The 22,388-nt window shown below is 44.8% G+C and overlaps 1 protein-coding gene and 2 long non-coding RNA genes across 5 annotated transcripts; 2 read left to right on the plus strand and 1 right to left on the minus strand.

The window, feature by feature from the left end:
• Nucleotides 1-8: 8 nt before the first annotated feature.
• SERPINB9 (serpin family B member 9) lies at nt 9-12,612 on the plus strand. The gene is made up of 7 exons (XM_042938082.1): nt 9-261; nt 2,948-3,125; nt 5,378-5,515; nt 5,861-5,978; nt 7,727-7,869; nt 10,044-10,199; nt 11,541-12,612. The coding sequence occupies exons 2-7, from the start codon at nt 2,958-2,960 to the stop codon at nt 11,943-11,945; spliced, it is 1,128 nt and encodes a 375-aa protein (XP_042794016.1). The 5' UTR covers nt 9-261; nt 2,948-2,957; the 3' UTR covers nt 11,946-12,612.
• On the minus strand, nt 12,477-15,069 carry LOC122219626. 2 transcript variants are annotated; one of them, XR_006202495.1, is made up of 3 exons: nt 14,700-15,065; nt 14,217-14,376; nt 12,477-12,894 (listed from the first exon to the last, which is right to left on the minus strand). It is a non-coding gene; the product is annotated as an uncharacterized LOC122219626 (long non-coding RNA). The 2 variants fall into 2 exon arrangements; XR_006202496.1 differs by lacking the exon at nt 14,217-14,376 and having other exon boundaries at nt 14,700-15,069.
• A 114-nt stretch (nt 15,070-15,183) lies between these two features.
• On the plus strand, nt 15,184-18,595 carry LOC122218969. 2 transcript variants are annotated; one of them, XR_006202203.1, is made up of 4 exons: nt 15,184-15,374; nt 16,986-17,072; nt 18,114-18,263; nt 18,348-18,595. It is a non-coding gene; the product is annotated as an uncharacterized LOC122218969 (long non-coding RNA). The 2 variants fall into 2 exon arrangements; XR_006202202.1 differs by lacking the exon at nt 16,986-17,072 and having other exon boundaries at nt 15,184-16,330.
• Nucleotides 18,596-22,388: the final 3,793 nt, after the last annotated feature.

The following is a 22,388-nucleotide window of genomic DNA, read 5'->3' on the forward strand; positions in this document are numbered from 1 at the left end:
TGGGGGTGGGGGTGGGGGTGGTGGGCGGCCGCAAAGCAGGCCTGGGACTAGACCCTGGCCGCGCCCAGCCGGCGGTTACGCGGGGGCGCAGCTCACGCACCGCCCCCAGCGGAGGGCAGGAAGCGTGGAGGTCGCCGGGGCGAGCATAAAATTCTGCGGCCGCTGCCTCCCGACGCGAGCTGGACCCAGGGGGCGGCTCTTCCCGGAGAGGTCGGCGTAGGCCCGGACGACAGCCACGGGAGGAGCGCGGCGGTGCCGAAGGTGGCAAGTGGGGGCGCCCCGGGGCAGGGCGGGGACGGCGGAGGACGTGAGTCCCCAGCGCTCGCGCTCAGACACTGGACGCGAGGGCCATCTCTGTAGAAGCGAACCGGATCAGGTGGTGCCTCGCCCTGTTCACAGAAACAGAGCCTCTTTGGATCGCAGCCGCACAGTGGTGCAGCTGCGGCCGGTCCCAGAGCCCAGGCCACCTGATTCCCTCCTCCACTGTCTTGTCTCTGCGCTTCCCAGGTCTCTTCCTCTCCAGCCGCCTCCCTCCACCCCCACCCCGCCGCCCTACTTCTTCACCCCATCTCTCTCCTAGGGATCCGCGCACTGACCTCTCCCTACCTCTCCTCTTTCCTGCTGAAATCACCATTCTGCAGCTGTAAATCCGAGCACTACTTACCCATCCTAATTCTTGCAGTCACTCCACACAAACTTCTGGAGCCCTTCCTTTTCCCTGAGCGCTCTTCCCGGCCCGCAGGACCCGCGGTGCCACACCGCCCCTGCCGCGGGAGCTTGCAGCCTAGTGGGACCACAAGCAATGAGAGACGGAATTGCAGAGAAGAGTGAGGCAGCCGCCAGGGTGGGTGGAGCTCGTGAAGGGAAGCCTTCTGAGACCGGGGTGTTTGGGTGGAGAGGGAAGCTGAGTGCCATTAGCCAGTGCAGGGGTCGGGGTGGTGGATAAACGGTGTTTTCCTTGGCCCAGGGGTGCCTTGAAGGGAGTGAAAGGCGGTCAGGATGGCTAGAAGCTGATGCTGGAGCAAGGCGAGGGGGTGAGGTGGAGGATAAGCCCTTTAAATGAAGTGAGCTTTGAGCTTATCCTAAGGGCCAGGGGAATTTTTTTTTTTTTAAGTTTATTTCTTTATTTTGAGAGAGAGAAAGAGCGAGCAGGGGAAGAAGGCAGATAGAGAGACAGAGAATCCCAAGCAGGCTCCTGCTGTCAGCGCAGAGCTGGAGTGGGGCTGGATCTCACCGTGAGATCATGACCTGAGCTGAAGCCAATCCACTGAGCCACCCAGGGACCCTGAGCCATGGGAAATTTAAGAGGAGGGCTGTCCAAATGGAGTGAACTGGGTGGGGTCTGTTCCCAGGAGGGGAACGTTCTGGGTCGTTCTGTTCCGAGGAGGCAGCAGGGAGAGGGAGCAGGTGGTCTAGACTAGGTGCAGGCTCACAAGTATACGGTTTCAGAGCCATTTGGGCAGCAGAAGGCAGGACTTGGTGATGGGTGTGAGGGGATGAGGAGCCGCAGGAAGGAGGCAGGGAGATGGCAGTTGGGTGAGTGAGGGTCTCATTTCCACCCTTACCTAATTGCCTGGTGGGCTGGGGGATGGTGGTGGCCAAGTGTTCAGGTTCAGCTGTGTGGTCAGCAAACCTGCCCACTAACATTTACACTTCTGACCTCCGTGGCTTCATAGATCCTGGCCTCCCTGTTCTTGGTAGTTTTGCTCTTTCTTGTACCCTTTTCCGTTCCTCCTCGCCTCTCTATTCTGGTGTTCCGCAGGGGCTGGTCTTCGTCCTCTGGTGCACAGTCTCCATTAGTGGCTTTTGCTCTATCGAGTAAAACTCCCAAATCTTGGGAGTAAAACTCTCAAATCTTGCTAAGTTAGCAAAATATTATAAAACAAAACAAAAGCAAAGTTTTCTCAGCCTCTTTTCCAGTGTTTGAAGGTCACGTGATGTCTAGAGGCTAGGGATCATTGGGCACTCTGAGTTGGGTTATGGGCTATCGGGAGTTAATTGGCCATCTAGTGGGTAGGGCTGCTCAGCTGGAGAGCACACTGGCTCTCCCTAGCTGGTTGATGACCAGTCACTGTAGATGAAAGGTCCTCTCCTCACAGTCAATTTAAACCCACCTGCAGCCTGTCTGTCATCTCGTACCAGAATCTCAAACATTTCTCAAGTATCAGCTGACAGATAGGGAGACTGTGGCCTTTTGCATAGCTGAAACTCTCAAAAGTGCTCTTCATAAATGTATGAAAGAAGAAACAGTATTGGGGCACCTGGGTGACTCAGTCATGTGAGCCTCCAGCTTTGGCTCAGGTCATGATCTCAGGGTTTTTAAGTTCAAGCCCCTGCATCCAGCTGGTTGCTGACAGCACACGGAGCCTGCTTCAGGTCCTCTGTCTTTGTCTCTCTCTGCCCCTCCCCTGCTCATGCTCTCTCTCTCTCTCTCTCAAAAATGAATAAACATTAAAAAAAAAAAAAAACAAGCAGAAGAAGGAGAAACAGTATTATGGAGACCAGGCTAGAGAACAGGCTAGAGAAACTAGAATTTTTTCAGTGGGAGTTTCCCCCTCCTCCCCCTCCCCTGCTTCCCTGACACCATCCTCCTTCTCCCTGATGTCCTTCTCGTCAGGTGGGAAGAGCTGGTCCTTATACGAAAGGATTGGACTTCACTGCTCCTGGGAGACTGAGTGCTGTGTGTTTGTGCCAGTGAATTAGTGCTGTTAATTCCTGAGGCTCTCAAGCTGGTTTGATCTCTGCCAGTACCATACTTCTCTATTTACCTTAAAATGGGGACTCACTTTTCAGATGGGGAGCAACAATAAATGGGTTTTCCTCCAACTTAAAATGTTTATGAGCTTTATTATTTTAAAACAAGTACAGTTCCAAGATTGCCAGATATTTGATCAATAGCCTTCCGAGGTGTATTAAGGCAGCCTTTCTCTTTATTCTCTGGTTCCAGAGCCTGTATCATGGATGCCCTTTCTGAAGCAAATGGCACCTTTGCCTTTCACCTTTTAAAGATGCTGTGTCAGGACAGCCCTTCACGCAACGTGTTTTATTCTCCTGTGAGCATCTCTTCTGCCCTGGCCATGGTCTTCCTGGGGGCAAAAGGAAACACTGCTGCCCAGATGGCCCAGGTAAACCTACCTGCCACTCAGGAGAAGGGACTGCCCTTTCAGTTGTTATGTTCCGTCACCAGCTTCATACCTCATACTCCAGAATTGCCACGAAGCAGGATGGGGAGGGGTCCTTGTGCATACACACATATATGCTTATATCAGGCAGGTGGGGCTGCCTGGGGAACAAGACGCAAAGGGCAGGGCTGGGAGTCTCTTTTGCTGAGACTTTTTTTGGGAAAAGTCCTCTAATAATTTGGTTAAGACTATCCAAATCTTGTCCTAGCATCTTATCTTTGTTTAGAAAATGATACTGAAATTATTTGAAATCTAAGCAGTTAAGATCTCTCATTTTTGAAGTAAAGACTTCATAACTGTAATTATTCTTTGGTAACAAAGGGTAGGTTAATATCTCTTTCAAGTCATTAATACACCAACATGCCTTCCTGGTAAGGGGATGGACAAAAATAGGCAAATGTGGATGAAAAGGCATGTCTTTATTACATATACAGACTGTGTGTGGACTAGTTTAACAAACATTCAGCAAACATCTGAAAATGATTAAGAATCAATCCCTGTCCTGAAGGGGTTTTATAGAGCAGGCAGAGGACATGTGCCTAAGATAAAACCTACAGGCTTATCTCATGCTACCTGCACACACCTTCACTACAGGAGGGCTGGTGTGGCTCTTTGTTTCAATACCACTTTCTTTTCTCTTGACAACCCTTTCTGGGGTAATTGCTTATCTGAATCATTTTTCAGCTTGTGACCTGAGAAGTGAAGGTTTATGTGTAGAGAGGGGCTTCTTTGGGCTTACTGAGCTTTTCTGTGTTTTAAGCTAGCTGATGAATCCTTCTGGGAGGTTTTTTTTGGTTTTTTTTTTGTTCTTTTGGGTTTTTTTGAGAGCCTCAAGATTGTTCAGTTACCTTGTATTCAGAGACATCAAAAGTTCCTTATCCTTCTGTGCTCAACTAGACAGTAATGGCACTCAATATGCTGAATATGCATTGCTACTTACAGCATTAAGGGAAGTTCTTTTAAAGAACTAGTGTTTGGATTCTGTATAAACTGACAAAGATTGCCTTGCCCACTGATTGTATTTATGCCCATTTCTTCTTGAACTTATCATGCTTTTAACTGTGTTGTTGTTTTTTTAAATCTTAGAAGCAAATTTTCCTCTGTTAGGCGTATTTCATACTTATGTTTTTCTTGGGATGCAAGATTTTATAATAGCCCCTTTTCTGAATCCTTCTTCTCCTTGTCATTCTTCCTATTACTTATTTTTTTAATGTTTTTATTTATTTTTGAGACAGAGAGAGACAGAGCATGAGCAGGGGAAGGGCAGAGAGAGAGAGAGGGAGGCACAGAATCCAAAGCAGGCTCCAGGCTCTGAGCTGTCAGCACAGAGCCCGACACGGGGCTTGAACTCACGGACTGTGAGATCATGACCTGAGCTGAAGTTGGATGCTTAACTGGCTGAGCCATCCAGGTGCCCCCCTATTACTTATTTTTATTTTTATTTATTTTTATTTTTTTTTCAACGTTTATTTATTTTTGGGACAGAGAGAGACAGAGCATGAACGGGGGAGGGACAGAGAGAGAGGGAGACACAGAATCGGAAACAGGCTCCAGGCTCTGAGCCATCAGCCCAGAGCCTGACGCGGGGCTCGAACTCACGGACCGTGAGATCGTGACCTGGCTGAAGTCGGACGCTTAACCGACTGCGCCACCCAGGCGCCCCTACTTATTTTTAAACAAGACAGATCTATTTAGGCAGAAAAGCCAACTGTTACTCCTCTGTTTTCTGTCCTCTCCCTCTCTCTCTCTCTCTCTCTCTCTCTCTCTCTCTCTCTCTGTCTTTTTCTCTCTGTATCTTCTCCCCACCTCCACATAGTATTGCTCTAGTATGTATTAAATCTGCAATTTAAATGAAAACAGTGTTCTTTTAAAGGAAAATTTTGTAGAGTATTTGAGAAAGAATTTTCTCTATAAAACTCTATAATGAGTTTTTCAGATCAAAGAACAATCTTGATTTTTGTTTTAAAGTTTATTTATTTTGAGAGAGAGAGAAAGTGTGAGTTGGGGAGAGCAGAGGGAGAGGGGAAAAGAGAGAGAGAATCCCAAGAAAGCTCCATGCTGTGAGTGTGGCACCCAATGTGGGGCTTGAACTCATGAACCGTGGGGTCATGACCTGAACCGAAGTCAGACATTTAACCGACTGAGCCACCCAGGCACCCCATTTTGATAATTTTTAAAATTATTTTTCTCAACAGGTGCTTTCTTTAAACACAGAGAAAGATATTCATCAGAGTTTCCAGTTACTTCTTACTGAAGTGAACAAACCTGGCACCCAGTACTTGCTCAGAACAGCCAACAGGCTCTTTGGAGAAAAGACGTGTGAATTCCTCTCAGTGAGTTGAGTCAGCAGAACACTAAAAGTTGTATTTAAAATATAGAGTCTGAAAGAAAGATCCTGGAGAACCAAAATTAATGGTGGACACTTTTAAAACTCATAATTCTATGACTGTGCCTTGAATTATTTAAAATTTGACTACTTGTAAAATTCATTTTTCCATTTCTGGTTGGTTATGGCTTAGTACTTATTTATAAACTCTGATATTTTAGTACCTATTAGGCTAAGATATCACTTTTAAGAGATGTATACTTATTTTAATAAAAAGTATATAATATTCAAATTTTTGGAAACTAAACTTTATTTAGGAATATAGCCACATTGAACACTTTTCTCTCCAAAGACCTTTAAGGAATCCTGTCTTCAGTTCTACCTTGCTGAACTTGAGCAGCTTTCCTTTGCCAAAGCTGCAGAGCAGTCCAGGAAACACATCAACACTTGGGTCTCAAAAAAGACTGAAGGTCAGAATTACATGTTACTGTTTTTTTTTTGCCTTCTCTCCCTTCTCCGTTTCCTGCTCCCTCCACGTTCCCCTACTTCCCCTCCTTTTCCTCCCTTCCCTCTTCCTCCCCTTGCTTTTCCTGCTGTTCTGATTTTACTAGTGTTTCAGATGGTCAGAGTCATGCTGACAGGCTGGGCCTCATGGCATATTTGGACCTTAATGGACTCACAGTGGTTCTGATCAGAAGCTCAGGTTTTCAACAATGGAGACTTAATTTTTTCCATTCTCCGGGGACCAGAATGACTGATACAAATGTCAAAAGAAATTCATAGACCAGATTTCCAGTTTAGTAACTTACACTGAAGCGTACTTTCATGTGGCCTGTGATGTTCACATGTTGGGTGGGTTCATCACCTCCATAGGAAGGAGACTACTGGTCAGATCTCCCCTGAGTCATACACTTGGGCTTCCTCTTTCTAAATTCTTTTTTCAACGTTTTTTTTTTTTTTTTTTTTTTTTTTTATTTTTGGGACAGAGAGAGACAGAGCATGAACGGGGGAGGGTCAGAGAGAGGGAGACACAGAATCGGAAACAGGCTCCAGGCTCCGAGCCATCAGCCCAGAGCCTGACGCGGGGCTCGAACTCACGGACCGCGAGATCGTGACCTGGCTGAAGTCGGACGCTTAACCGACTGCGCCACCCAGACGCCCCTCCTCTTTCTAAATTCTATGTGGACCTACCACCAGCTTTATCCTACACATTAAGCTTACTTATTCTGCTTCTTTCACGTTTTCCACTTCCACTCCCTTAATTAGATTTGGTAAGCTTAGATTTGATAGGTCAACTGCAGACTGTCTCTCAGGGCTGATCAATCCTGCAGACCGAAATCATACTTTGTTTGGCATTGAGCCTTATTCTTTTGTTTTACGGAGTGCCACGTTCTGATCTTGGCCACCGTGATCAATGATGTATGATGTTTGAACCATTCAGGACCCTCTGTACCATTTCTACTTAGTACCACTAGGAGCAGTCCTATTTCTGTCAATAAATCAGACAATCGAGAACATTGTCTTTCTTTAAAGAGTTAGCAGTTATTGCCACCATTTCTTGGAATATTTGCCACTTATGCTATCTGGAGGCAGCGAATTAACAGGGATGCTCTTAGTTCATCAGAAAGGCAGTTTGATATCCAGGGGAAGAAGGGAGTATCTTTCACTTGCCCACCTTACCTTTTCCAGGAATGTCTGCTGTTTTGTTTAGAGGATCAAAATAGTAAAATCTCTTCTAGTTGCTTCCAGGAGCTCCTCAGTGCACCCAGACTGCCCATTATCAGCTCTTTCCCCGTTGAGCCGTTCATTCTGGCTGCCTCTGACATGTGGATGTAGTTGTGGAATGTTAGCACTGGTTACAACTTTGCTGCACTAAACCAAACAATCCCATTTCACCTCTTGAGATAACCCAGGTCCCTCCAGACCTGTTTGCCTCGTTGTCTGACCACGTATAGTGTTTTTCTTTGAGTGATTTAGAAATCATTTACCGTCTTCAACTTTCTGGAAAGGCCTTAGTGACCTGACCATGAACACCACTTCTTGTATGTGTTGTGTTTGATTTCTGTACATAACAATCCAAACTGAGCAAATTTGAAAAATGAAAAGAATGTTTGGTTCTTGACTAGTAACCAAGGATCTGCCAATAAACCTTATCATGATTTATTCATCCCATGTTCTATAAAAATCACCTGAATGTGTTCTCTACTTTTCCTGGAAGGTAAAATTCAAGACCTGTTGCCGGATAGCTCGATTGATGCACAGACCAGGCTGGTTCTTGTCAATGCCATCTACTTCAAAGGAAGGTGGAATGAACAGTTCAACAAAATGTACACAAGTGAAATGCCTTTTAAAATAAACCAGGTGAGAGAAGCTTTCAGAAATTCTGCTAGTGTTTCAAGAAGAAATTGAATGGAGAAAACTAAGTTTGTAAAAGCATAAATGATTGGTTAAAAATAATTTTGAAGGGCACCTAGGTGGCTAAGTCGGTTAAGCATCTGACTCCAGCTCAGGTCATGATCTCACGATTCATGGTTTCAAGCCTTGCAATAGGCTCTGGGCTGATAGTTCAGCGCCTGGAGCCTGTTTCAGATTCTGTGCCTCTCTCTCTCTCTTCCCCTCCTCCACTCTGCTCTGTTTCTCTTTCTCTCAAAAAAAGAATAAACATAAATTAAAAAATTTTGAAACAACATATTTATAAATGCAATTTTAAACTCAGTAGAAAAGAACAGAGGAATAAAAATTATTTGCTGTCTATAATTTTTTGCATTTTATTACTGCTCCTTCTGCCTCTGATAATCTCTCCTATCTTCATTGCTGCCACCTAGTTTTGGAAACTCTCATAGAAGACTTTCTTCTATTCCCAAGTTGCTAAACAGAAAGCAAAAAACAAGTGTTAAGGAAAGAAAGTGTGATATGTGTGTGTGTTGGGGGAGTGGGTAGAGGGAGTGAATATTTCTTTCTTTCTTTTGTTTTTTTTTAAAGAGAGAAAGTGCTTAATGATTTATTTATTTATTTTTTCAATATATGAAATTTATTGTCAAATTGGTTTCCATACAACACCCAGTGCTCATCCCAAAAGGTGCCCTCCTCAATACCCATCACCCACCCTCCCCTCCCTCCCACCCCCCATCAACCCTGGGAGTGAATATTTCTTTAATCAGATATTTAAAAAATTAAAATGAGTATTGACTTGAATTAATATTAATTAATCATTATTAATTTAATATTTATAAGTTTCTAATATTAAAACTGACAAAAATCTTAGTCTTGATATTGAGGTGTAACTTCAGCCAGGTATTAAAATGGCTTGCCAAATCCCCAGCAAACCACCCACCCCCCGCAAAAATACCATTTTAATGTAATCTGGAAACATAGTGTATAGGTGTTTTGGGGGGCTTAAGGTGTACTTTACATAATCAGCCCTTGAGGTACAAAGGTGGGAGGGGGAGAACTTTTCTAGCATTGATTTTAGAAACTTTTCTAATTTGTATAATAGCTGATCTGTATCAATTTGAAAAATAAGTATAAAAAAAAGAAAAATGAGTATAATACTCTAACTTCTGCATGCATATACCTCTTCTGTATTTTATTTGAGAGAGAGAGTGGGGGAGGGGCAGAGGGAGAGAGAAAACCTTAAGCAGTTCCATCCATGCTCAGTGCCAAGCCTGATGTGGGGCTCGATCCTGTGACCATGAGATCCTGACCTGAGCCAAAATCAAGAATCCGACACTTAACTGACTGAGCCACCTAGGTGCCCCACCACTTCTACATTTTTAAAAAGTTATTTCCTTGGATTAGAGTATCAGAATCAGAACAACTGGATTTAAATACATGAAGAGATATTAGTTCTTTCTACTTGCCGGCAAGATTGCTTTCTGAGAGGGTGTGTCCATGCACTACCTGTCACGTTCCTGTGAAACTCTTAAATTTCTTCCCACCTTATCACAAAACCTTTCTCTAGCTAAAATGAAAAAATTTTCTATTTAATTTTATGTAACTGTATCATTTCCTTAGATATATTTTATTTTTGTATACATATATTTTTAAAGTTTATTTTGAGAGAGAGAGTGTGCACACAGTGCACACAGTGCGAGCAGGGTTGGGGCAGAAAAAGAGGGAGAGAGAGAATCCCAAGTAGGCTCCATACTGTCAGTGCAGAGCCAGGCACAGGTCTCGAATTCACAAACCGTGAGATCATGACCTGAGCTGAAATCAAGAGTCGGATGCTTAACTGACTGAGCCACCCAGACACCCCTCCTTAGATATAGTTTAAATGAGGACAGTCTGATTTCCTCCTCCGGAAAATGCAGAGTATCACATTTATTTTGCTGAGTAGAATATCTTTCTTAGGATACCTGTTTACAAGAGATGCCTTGTAATGGTGACAGGAAAGAGTCGGAATTAGCATATGAATATTGTTCCCATGACGGGTGCTGAAAACACTCCTGGAGTCAACTCTATGTCTTTTGGAAACTTTTATCGCCTCTTTCAATAATCTGTTTTTAATTCCATGCTCGTCTGTTTATTCCCATCAGAAGGAGCAGAGGCCAGTGCAGATGATGTTTCAGGAAGCTACATTTAAGCTTGCCTATATTGAAGAGGTGCAGGCCCAGGTCCTGGAGGTGCCCTATGTGGGTGAGGAGCTGAGCATGCTCATTCTGCTCCCAGATGACAACGTGGATCTAAGTTCGGTGAGATGAATCCAGTGACAACCTTCACATCCTTCCTGATAGGATAGAACTCAAGCACCATTTCCAACATTTGTGTTACCTTTTAAGTTGATGATATGGGCAACCAGGCAGCAGAGCACAGTATTCAGGTACTGGGGCTTTGGAACCAAACTGTTATTCAGGACCTACTTCTCCCGTTATTACCTATGTGACCTTGCCAAATTACTCTGTTTTCTAAGATGGGGATGGTGATAATATCTCCTGATAGAGTTATTATTAGGATAAAATGGGCGTAGTTCAGGGAACAAGCTTAGCACATTGTCTGGTGCATCATCAGCCCTGAATAAATGTGATTCATTAATTATTATCGTAATCATTGTTGTTAGCATTATATTTTAAATACTAAGAACCTGAAACTCAGGAGGGCAGAGCCAGAAACAGCCGGAAATGCCACTCCCCACCCACTCTGCTTCCTTTCAGCATGGATCCCTACCTAGTATGAGAGTCAGCCACAGCCCAGGAGCTCCTAGGGACAGGCACTAAGTGGCACATGGTGCTCCCATGACCTAAGGGGCCTGTGTGAGCAGAGCTGCAGCCATTGGCTGTGTCTCTGTCCATCCCCGCCCCCCCCCGCCACCGTGTCTCTTCTTCAGAATGTGTGCAGGATTGCAGGATTGCACCTCTGGCAAATTGTTCTTCTGGGTGGACTCCACCAGGAGCCCTTTCCCATTTTTCTTTTTTTTTTTAAGGTTTTTTTTTTTTTTCTAATTTTGTTTATTTTGAGAAAGAGAGAGTGCGTGCACGTGCACACGAGCTGGGAAGGGGCAGAGAGAGGGAGAGAGAGAGAATCCCAAGCAGGCTCCATTCTGTCAACACATGGAGCCCAAGGCAGGGCTCAGTCTCACAAACCATGAGATCTTGACCTGAGCTGAAACCAAGAGTTGGATGCTTAACCGACTGAGCCATCCAGGGGCCCCTCCCAATCATTTTTCTTACCAGCAATGCCTCATCTTCAAAAAATAAGCACAGTTTATAAAAAAAAAAAAAAAAAGAAAATCACAGTCAGCTGGGCATTGATGATTGTCAGGATAAAAGATGTCTCCTAGACGTTGTTGGGCAACAAGAGGAACAACCACTGTCTTTGTGCCTCTGGGCTGTTTGAAGTCTTCCCTGCTTGGCAGGGAAGCCACCCATGTATTTAATAGCACAAGTATGAGATCTCACAGATTTCCTGGCAGATAATGGTGCCTGCTGGTCTTGTGTGGCAATCAATACCCATCTATGCGAGGAGGAAGAGTATGTGGGTGTGTATGTAAATATGTACTAAAGTATGAATTTCAAAATCGAATTCTGGTCTTTCAGGTGGAAAAACATCTCACTTATGAGAAATTTAGAGCCTGGACCAAGCCAGATTGTATGAAGAGTACCGAAGTGGAAGTTTTCCTTCCGAGATTTAAACTGGAAGAGGATTATGACATGGAATCTGTGCTTCAGCGTTTGGGAATGGTTGATGCCTTCCAGGGGGATAAGGCTGACTTTTCAGCAATGTCAGCTGAGAGAGATCTGTGTCTGTCCAAGTTTGTGCACAAGAGTGTCGTGGAGGTGAATGAGGAAGGCACAGAGGCCGCGGCTGCCTCGGCCGTCGTGGTTGTGGAGTGTTGCATGGTATCTGGACCAAGGTTCTGTGCTGACCATCCCTTCCTTTTCTTCATTAGGCACAATGCAGCCAACAGCATTCTGTTCTGCGGCAGGTTTTCTGCTCCCTAAGGGTGAGCATTTCCTGTGTCCTCCTGTCTTGCACCACAGCCCTGTGAACATGGGTCTTTAAAGCCAAGTGCCTAGGTGATGAGGGCAGATTCCTCATCCATCTGAATCTCATGCTTGTCCACACTCAGCTCTCTCCATACTGACCACTCATTTGCCCTACTTAGTCGAGATCATGGGACAATAGAACTTAATGATTCCCTGTTGTATTTAAAATGCAGTCCAAATCCCATAGGATGGCATACAAAATTTTCCTAGATGACTCCAGACTTCTTCCCCACTCATTCCACATGTAACTCATTTTAGTTACACCATGTTCTGCCTTGTACCTCAAAACTTGTTGCATACTTGTCTTAGCCTATTTCAGTAGTAGTACGTGCTTCTAGCTAAGGCAACTGTTTTATAGTTTTCCTGGTACATGTGCTTCTTAGAGTTTCTTTAATGCACATTTTTATTTTATCTTTGACATTCATGCATCACCAAGTATGTGGAAAACAGGGCATCAGGCATTGGAGACAAAGGGGCAGAGTCATGGTCTTTTGACATCTGGTCTTTAATACTCATGCTGGAATGATGTAGCTTTTATGACAGCCAGATTGGACTAGGTAATGTCCTTAAACGTATCATGTGATCCTCTTGTAGGGATCAGACATTCTTCCTGTTAATTATATTTCTCCACCTCCAACTCTAACAGTAAAAATTTCATTCAACTCTTAAAGCTCATTTCCAATGTCATCTCCAAGAAATTTTTCCTTTTCTGCATTAGCAGAGGTGCGTCTTCGAACTCTCAATTGCACACAGAGGAAGGGCATTGCTCTTATGGAAGTTGTTTGATGTATTAGTCATCTCTGTTCTCCAGCTAGGTCTTAAATTCATCCGGGGTTGGAATGTATTTTACATGTCTGTGTGCCACATACAGTGCAGTCAGAAGTAATTTGATCACACATGAACTCTGTAATTTTTAAAAAAGTGATTAGATGTCAGTGATATTATTTTTTTGTTTTTTTTACTAAAGTTTATTTTGAGAGAGAGAGAGAAAGAGAGAGTGGGGAAGGGGCAGAGAGAGAGGGAAAGAGTGAGAATCTCAAGCAGGCTCCGCACTGTCAGAACATAGCCTGATGTGGGGCTTGAACTCACAAATCATTGAGATCATGACCTGAGCTGAAATCAAGAGTTGGATGCTTAACCTACTGAGCCACCCAGGTGCCCCATTATTGTTTTTTTTTTCAAAGAATTTTTTTTATTACAGTGAAATTCACATATCATAAAATTAACCATTTTAAAGTTAACAATGCAGTGCAACATGTGCAATCATCACTTTTATCTAGTTCCAAAAAATTGTCATCGCCCTAAAGGAAAACCTTGTGCCCACTCAGCAGTTCCTCCCCATTCTCTTCTCCCTAGAGTTCAGAGACGGTCACTTAAGATTTCAAGGACCCTTATCAGCCTCACTGGGCAGGGCACTGTGATTAGCTGTGATGAATTATAAGAGGAGGTACAGGCAAGTTGCAGAAAGGGGGAAATTTCTTTCGTGTGGAATGTGTGACTGATGTCTCTCCCCCAGGGAAATCACCCAGATCTCTAGACCTCTCCCAAATAAGAGGGATTAGCGAGAAGCTTTTAAAAGGGTATTTGGGAGAAAATTTTCCTAAGACAGCTGTGGTAGTGCTAGTACCCACTCCCCCAACCCCTGTGCAGGGGGGAGGCAGGGGGAGACAGAGTCTATTAAGTGAGCTTGGCTCATACAGAGAGAGACATCAAGAGAGCAAGACACAGAGAGGGACAGAGATGGACAGAGATAGAGATAGAGACTCTCTAAGTGAGCTGACTCGCGTCCCCTGGATATACCAGGCATTTGGATACTGCTCAGGAGAAATGTCCAGGAAATGCAAATATTGATCCCAACAAACCAAAATGGGCCAAACTAGAGTTTCCTGGCCACTCTGGGCTCAGCTTCTGGCCTGTAAAAAGAACAGTTTGTGACCTGAGGGTACAGAAGGTTCACAGAGCTGGGCCACTTAACAGTGAAGGGCAAAAGCACTTGGAAATATTGGCAAGCTTCTAAAAGGGAGTGCTGACTGCTGGGACCAGCAGCCTTTCTTCTTTGTTATGGGGGGTTTGGACTGCTTCTCTGACTTCCCAGGACCTAAGGTTGTTTGCACAATGTAGACAGGACAAGGTGAAGTTTCCAGTCCCAGACCCATGATGTTAACCCTGAAAGCTGACTCCTAATACTTCCCTCCCCACTGTCTGCTGTGGGAGCTGGGTACTGACCTTCCAGGGTTGTTAAATAAGGAAGTCCAGTTGGACAAGACTTCCAGCGCCAACATTCCACAAGCCTTTATTTCTGGATCTCTTTTTGACAACCAGGCAAAGATGGAATCAGCACAGCCTACACCACCTACTCCAAAGAGAGGCAGGCTCCATTGAAAAACTGAGGTAGAGAAAAGAAGATCTAGTAATCCCTTCCTCGTTTTGGGGAAGGGGGAAATAGCATCTGTTAAATCCTATGTGCCAGAGACTGCTAGGCACTGCACGATACATTATTTTACTTGATCCTCCTATCAACCTGGGGAGATTAATAAGGAAACTGAGGTTCAGAGAAGTTAGGCAACTCGTTCAAATTCATTCAGCTAGTCGGAGACTGGCAGAGGAAATGAAGCCAGAGCTTTCAGACCCCAAAGCCAGAGGCCAGAGGGGGAGAGCCTCTGTGAAACACACGCCCTCTACTCCAAGATGCACAGGCTCACTGCTCACCCCGCCTTGTCCAGACGCCATCCCAGCAGCTTAGCTGTTCCACAGTGGAAACGTTGTGCTGCCAGTGTTTTGTCCTTGTTTTCTTTAAACGTCAAAGGAGTCTCTATTGCCGGAAGTTTCAAGCGAGGCGGGCTGGAGGGCGAGAGTAGCTGGGATCCCAAACCAGATCTCTCCAAGGAAGGATGGCTCATTGGTGCCCCAGGCCCCGTGCCACCATTCTGGGAGCCCCTGGATGGATAGCATGAAGCCGTATACGGTCTAGCAAAATCCCTGGAGTGAGGCCAAGTTGGTCCGGACCTCGGGTGCTGTGATGGGGGAGAGGGGACAACAGCTTTGTGACGTGGACGAGCTTTCTGGGGTGTCCAGCGCGACCCCGCCCCCAGCTCCTAGCCCCCACCCGCCGCGTCGGGGCAGTCTCTGTCTCGGCCCCGCCCTCGCCCCGCCCCCTCAACGTACCGGCAGCCCCACCCCCCGCCCCCCTCTCCCGCCCTTGGGCCCGGACTGAAGAGGAGGGGAAGGAGCTGCTGGAAGCTTTAGGAGAAAGGCAAAGTTGGGCGTCTGATTTCGCTTTTCAGCCGCCAGCTGGCTCCTGTCTCCCTGAGAACCTGGGGCCCGAGGGGAGTCATTTTGGCTTTGGGAAGGGACAAAGAAGGAACACCAGAATCTAAGCATCTGGTGTGTGCTTGGATAGAAAACAGCAGGCTGCGTTGTTTAGTAACTGCAGGTGCACTAGCAGGGACAAGACCTCACTGTCCACTTTCTTGAGAAGGCCAGGGCTCTTGATTCCTATTCAGGGAGAACTTCAGAGTAGAAGTTGGGAGGGTCAGCAGGGCAGGCTCTGAGAGCCAGGACGTTATGTCCTTATATGAGCACTGATTTTAGATGGTGAGGAATTAGTCACTGATTTGGGGAGAAGCCTGATGAGACTAATATTTAACAAATATGCACCAGTGTGGTCTCATTGGTTGTGTTTGGCCAGCATTTATTCGGACTGGCCACTGCCCAGGATACACTGCCTGGGACCTGCCTTCTGTAAGGTCAGCTCTATGACCCCCTCCCCCCACTTCCTAGGAAGCACCCTCTCCTTGGTCAGTGGGGCTTCCCAGAGGTAAGCTGAAGATGGCAACCCAGTCCAGGTTTGGGTTCCAAGGAGAGAGCTCTGTGCTCCTCTCAGTCCAGAGCCTGAGGAAGCGGAGCTCACAGACAGGCATTCAAGTCCATCCTGGTTCTCTTGGCAAGGGCTGGGAGGGACTCAAGTCCTGCAGGGACAAGAATTGGGACAGGGTTCTGGACTTACCCAGGGCAAGGAGAGGAGGGGCCTTGGCATAGCAGGAGGACCCAGTGGGGTCCACAAGAAGACCCTGGTCTAAGAGTGCTCTGGCTGGGGGCCGAGCATAAATCTGCCCCCGAGTAGCCTGAAATTCCAAACTCAAGATCCTCTGAGACTGTTTTGATCAGTCTTATATGTAGCAGAGCCCAACGGCAGCATAGTGGTTAGGTGCCTGAGTTTTGTATCCAGACAGCCTGGGTGTGACTCTTACTGTGCCACTTACAGTTTGGAGCATCTTAAGTAAGTGACTGCCGCTCTCCATGATGGATTTCCTCATCTGGAAGGATACCTATCTCAAAGGGTATTTTACAAATTAGCGTTGTGATATACTTGGGACAATATGTGACTGGCAGTAAGAGCTCAGTAAATATTAGCTTCTGTTACTGTTTCAAGTTAATCAGATTGTTCTCTTAATGCATAGTGAAGGCCACTATAAATGGGGAACGAAACCTTTTATGGGCAGATGGTGAAGGAAAGAAATGGAAGGAGGAAGATATGGGCCTTTATTGATGAATTAATGTAAGATCCAGGGAAGTAGGTCCAGGGAAGGACCTGGGGCTCCCTATGGGGCCATCTTTGGACAACCAGAGGCAGTGTAAGGGAAGGTCATGAGTGCTGGGTAGGGCAGGGAAGAAGCGTGATTGCAAGCGAAGGGACTAAAAAGGAGCGGTGATTTAGGTCAGACAGACGTTCCCTCCTTCTTGTCAGATGGCCTCTGACATCTGAGTGATGCCAGTGGCAGCTCCCTCCCTTGGCAGGCATAACTGCCTGCTCCATTGCCACCCAACCTTCCCTGGCCATCACCCTGCTTTGCAGAGTCTTCTGAGTGAGAGTGAGTAGAAAAGGGAAGAGGCAGCTACTCAAGACACCCCTCCTCCCCCACTTCCCTGGGCGGTACAGCAGCCAAGCTTCTCCTCCCCTCCAACCCCTTTAAACAATCTGCTGACTCTATTTAGGAGCCACCTGCCCTTGAGGATAACCAACTGTTGAACACACAGAACACATTTCTCTCTGTGCTCTGGTTGCAGAACCCCCCACCACAGGTACCCTCTCTGAAGCAAATGGCACCTTTGCTATCCATCTTTTAAAGAAACTATGGGAAGAAAACCCCTCACACCATGTGTTTTTTTCCTTCCCTGAATGTCTCCTCTGCTTTGGCCATGATCTTCCTGGGGGAAAAAGGAAATACCACTGCCCAAATTGCAGATGGAGGAGGAATTGTGTGTTGTCATTAGAATCATTTACCAAAAGTGTCTGGGTTTCCTCCGTTCTAGCACATGGCAGGATTGTTTTCTTCTGGCTCCCTTGTGGGGCCAAATGGCCAGTTCTGGCCTCTGGGTTATGTGTAGAAGGGACACACACAGGAATATTAACCAACAGTTTGAGGTCCTCTAGAATTCTTTTTGTCCAACATGGTATGGGCAACATTTGTGATGACAGCTACTCTACTGGCCTGGGTTCCCCAGTTTACCACCAACCTATCCATAATGGAAATACAGTCTGAAGATTAAATGACTCTTTTTTATTTTAAGCCACCAAGATTTGAGGGATTATTTGTTACCACAGTGTAACCAAGCCTATCCTGGCTGATACAATCACACATTAGTTTTTTTCATACCTTCATAGAGCTGCTCACGAGGACTTCTTCCAGTACTGTTGGAATGAGAAAGGAACTGAAAAATGTGGTAGGACCTTGAAGATAATTTCCTCCATGGCTCACTTTTCACATAAACTCAGGGGTGTTGTTTCATGGGAAGGCCCCAGGCTTGGAGTAAGTCAATCAGCTCTTAAGTCTAGGCTCTGCCTCTGATCCACTAAAGAACTTTCCTGAGACACATAACTTTTCACAACCTTATAAGAGATAGATAACAGCAGTGTGGCTTACTGCCTCATGAGACATTTGTAATCTAGTAAAATATGTATGTGAAAGTGCTTTATAAACTGTTTAATAATGTTTATATTAGCCATACAAATGTTGATTGTATAATACCTGAAGATTTTTCTAGTTCAAAAGTTTCTGTGACTGCAGAAGAGGTTTTTCAAGAGAACAAATCCAATTTTTACACTGGAAACCCATACTGTAGGTGGAGAAAGTGTTGGCTGGCCTGAGAAATAGTTCTGAAGATGGACAGAATTATACACCATATGTACAGCTTTAAGAGTGTGAGGACCTTCTGCCTCATTCACATTGGTTCCATTTTGAGAGTCCTCTCTTGGATGTCATCTCTGCTCAGGTGCTCATGTGTCTCCTCTTTTGGAGTTGGGGATTCTACTTGGCAAGACTTCTTTGTTTCACCATCTTGTGTTCTCTCCCCTAGGTGAATAACTTCCTTGTCCCTCCCTCTGCTCTTCAAGTTCCCGTCTGTATGTCATGGAATTCCAGAAAGTCAGAGCTGGAATGGCCACTGGAAACATCTAGACTAGGGGTTCTCTACGTTGGCTGCATAGGAAAATCTCCTGGGGAGCTATTAATGTTATCTAGGCCTGGATATTTTCCTTTTTTTCAGAGTACTCCTTTGTAGTGTTTGACTTTTTTATCATAAATGTAGTTTTAACAATAAACATAATTAAATCAGTAAAAAAATAATGATGTGCACATTGAAGTTTGTACATAAAATTAGTTCTCCTTGGCTTCCTGGATAAGGAGTGAGGATGGATGGGACAGGTTAAAGGCAGGTCTACTATTAAAACAAACAAAAAACCAAAAACAAACAAACAACAAACAAAAAAACAAAACACAAAAACATCCCATGCCTAGCTTCCGCTGGGAATTTTCATTTAATTCTTTTAGGTTGGTGCCTCATGGTATTTAAAAAAACCTCTATGTACTACCAGGGTTGAAACACATAGATCTAGTCCAGTGGTTCCCTGGAGTGTGGTCTCTGTATAAGCAACATCGCAATCACCTGGGAATTTGTTAGAAATGCAAATTCTTATGCATCCCCACCCCAGACCTCATCAATTCTGAAGATAAGACCCTCCAGGTGGTTCTGATGCATACTAAAGTTTGAGAATCGTTGATCTAGCCCAACTCCTCATGCCACAGGTATGGATGAATCTGAAGCTCAGAGGTTAATAGGCAAGTTGACGTCACTTCTGGTTCTAAGGCAAGATGGAGTAACAAGTATTGGATCTGCCCCTCCCACTGTAGTTAACCATAAAACTGGACAATATATATGAACTAGCTGCTTTCAGGTATTGGGTAGATGGTGCAAGGCTGTGATTTCTGAAAGAAGGGCAACATTTAATATGAGATCTATATTCTGCCTGAGTGCACTTTCCAAACTGTAGCACAGGAAGAGGAGCCCAAACTCCTCTGGGTGGGACAAAGATCAGAGTCCATGGTTGCTGGTGCAAGTTGCATTTGCAGAACATGGTGCCACGGAAGGGGAAGAAACACAAAGTCTCTCCTAAAGCATACACAGGAGTTTCCTTGAGTCTATGAATACTAAGCTGCAAGCACAAGATTCTGTGAGATTTGGCAGAGCCAGATTGGGTCATGAGGGATGAACCAAGATTCCAGATTGCATGGTGCTGCAATGCAATTAGATTGCATTGTTAGATTTCTGACCTTACAGAGTTAAGAAGCCCCTGCGAAACAACTTGGGCATCTAGTTCAGAGTCCAGGAAGCCCAGGCCTTAGTACTGTGGCTAACGTAGCCCAAGAACAAGGGTTAATGTAGACCCTTCCTTAGAAACCTAACCTCTGCAGCATCAAGCTGAGCCACCAAATAAGAACAAAACTCAACTGGGGTGTCTGGTGGCTCAGTCGGTAAAGTGTTTGACTTTGGCTCAGGTTATGATCTCATGGTTTGTGAGTTCGAGCCCCATGCTGGGCTCTGTGCCAACAGCTCAGAGCCTGGAGCCTGCTTTGGATTCTGTGTCTCCCTCTCTCTCTGCTCCTCCTCCTCCTCCACTCACCCTCTGTCTCAAAAATAAACAATAAAAATTTATTTTAAATATTAAAAAAATAAAAAAGAACAAAACTCAACTCTATTTGAAAGAAGGCAACATAATAAAAAATGTCTAGAATGAGTAAAAAATTACTAATTATATGAAAGTGTAAGTAAATATGACTTATAACCACGAGGGGGGAGGGAAGCAGTCAACAGAACAGACACAAAAATGATACAAATGTTGAAATTAACAGTCAAAGAGTATAACTGTTATAAATTTGTTAAAAGATTTGAGGAATACATGGCATAATGAATGAACAGATGTGAAAACCCAATAGAGAAACAGAAACTAAATACACACACACACACAAAGATCATTCTAGAATTGAAAAACCTGAAATAAAAAACTTGGTAGATGGTCCTAACAGTGGATTAGACATTTCCACAAAAAATATCAATAAATACATTACGACTTTTACCCCTACTTCAGTATGCATTTATTTCTTAAAAAGATATTCTCCTACATAATTATAATACCACATTCACACTTACCAAATGAACAGTTATTTCCTCACATCCAATCCCTATTCAACTTTCCCTATGATCTTGAAAATATCTTTTATAGCTCTTTTCTTCTCATGAGAATTTATTATTCCAGGAGACTTATAAAAACAAGCTTTATGGCAATAGTCATCAGAAAATAATTTATCTTTTAGTTATCTCTGCATTTCCCATTTAATGAGCAGCAGTGTGTCTCATAGCTCAGTAATGTGCTTGTGGCAGCCAAAATATCTGAGGTATTTGAGGCAGCTTCCTTTGGTTCAGCTCAGTTTAAGGAAAATAAGAATGTTGTTGACTTTGGCCCAGAAGATGAGGATACAAAAAAACAAAACAAAACAAAACAAAAAACATAACAACAACAACCCAAACTTCACCTTGGCTGTGGTCTTTGACTGACATTACAAGTGGAAAGTCCTCCTACATTTGTCAGCTCAAGCCTGCCTTCCAGCAGGCAGCTCTGAGAAGCTCCATTACTCTTAGCATCCTGTGGTGGGGGTTCTGAATAATTCATGATAGCCACTCTTTCGGTTTCATAGAGGAAAACTTTAATCATAAGGGAAAGGGAAATAAGGAATCAAACAACTAGAGTAAACATAGAGTGAAAGAAGTGTAGAGAGTAAAGAAGGCTTAATTTATTAAATCAGGTACTCACAACATCCAACCTTCTGGCTGAGGAAGCCCCACAGTGAACAGTCCTGAGGGTCCTGGACAGAGTGTCCTCCCCTCAGGTGAGACTTCCAACTAACTATTCCGCTCCCTCACATCAATGGAGATCAAAACGCTGTAAGTCATTGCTCATTGTTGCGTGCTCAGTGTTGCCTGAGCACCAGTTCTTGGGAGAAAGAGATGGCTTAAAAATTAAATGAAACTTACGTTGTGGCAGAGCAAGGACAACTCATTTTCTGAGACATTAGGCTCCTCTCCTGGGGGAGGAGAGGGTCTCGTTTGTCTGCAAAACTCCAGAGCAAGCCATCCATATTGAATGTGCCAGCCATGCCCTCCCGAGACCTGGGAACCCTGTAGCCCTGGCCCTCTGGCTGAGACCTGAGGCATTGCTGAAATGTGTGAGGGACTGTAAGAAACATGAAGACAGTTCAGACATGGTCCTGTTCTGCAAGGAGTTAACCATGGATGAAAGAAAAACAAGTTTATGTTTAATACAAGGGAGAATGTGATAATGGAATATGTGCATGGAATAATTTTGCAATTTAGAAAACACTTTTAATCCATTTGGGTGTTTGGTTTTTATAACAGCTCTAGGCTGCAGGCAAAGCTGGAACCATTATCTTCATTTTACAAATGAGGAACTTAGGACAAAAAGGTTTAGAAATTTGTCTAAGATGGCATAGACAGTGATTGGTAGCACTGGGAGTAAAATGTAGGTGTGGGGCACCTGGGTGGCTCAGTGTTAAGCTCCCGACTCTTGATTTCAGCTCAGGTCATGATCCCAGGGTCATGGGATTGAGTCCCATGTCAGGCTCCACTTGCGGTGTGGAGCCTGCTTGGGATTCTCTCTCTCTCTCTCTCTCTCTCTCTCTCTCTCTCCCTCTCTTCCCCCCCCCCCCCCCACCCCACTGCATGGTCTCTTTCTCAAAATAAATAAATAAACATTTAAAAATAAATAAATAAAATGTAGGTGTAATCAAAGAGACAAACAAGAGAGGAGGATGGACCTTGTTAAAAAGAAAACCACAAGCCCCAAATGGCATTACTCGGGCCGAGTCCCCAAACTGGGGCTTAATAATATATTTTTTAATGTTTGTTTATTTTTGAGAGAGACGGAGAGAGCATGAGTGGGGGAGGGACAGAGAGAGGGGGGAACAGAGGATCTAAGGTGGGCTCTGTGCTGATGGTAATGAGCCCAATTCGGGGCTTGAACTCACAAAACCATGAGATCATCAC

The sequence above is a fragment of the Panthera leo genome, chromosome B2 (genome assembly GCF_018350215.1).
Source record: "Panthera leo isolate Ple1 chromosome B2, P.leo_Ple1_pat1.1, whole genome shotgun sequence".
Classification (NCBI taxonomy): domain Eukaryota; kingdom Metazoa; phylum Chordata; class Mammalia; order Carnivora; family Felidae; genus Panthera; species Panthera leo.

Excerpts from the sequence above, each read along its gene's own strand:
- SERPINB9 (XM_042938082.1), top strand. The coding sequence starts at position 2,958 with ATGGATGCCCTTTCTGAAGCAAATGGCACCTTTGCCTTTCACCTTTTA. Across the intron at positions 3,126-5,377 it reads CTGCTGCCCAGATGGCCCAG|GTGCTTTCTTTAAACACAGA; the intron begins GTAAACCTACCT and ends TTTTCTCAACAG. Across the intron at positions 7,870-10,043 it reads TGCCTTTTAAAATAAACCAG|AAGGAGCAGAGGCCAGTGCA; the intron begins GTGAGAGAAGCT and ends TATTCCCATCAG.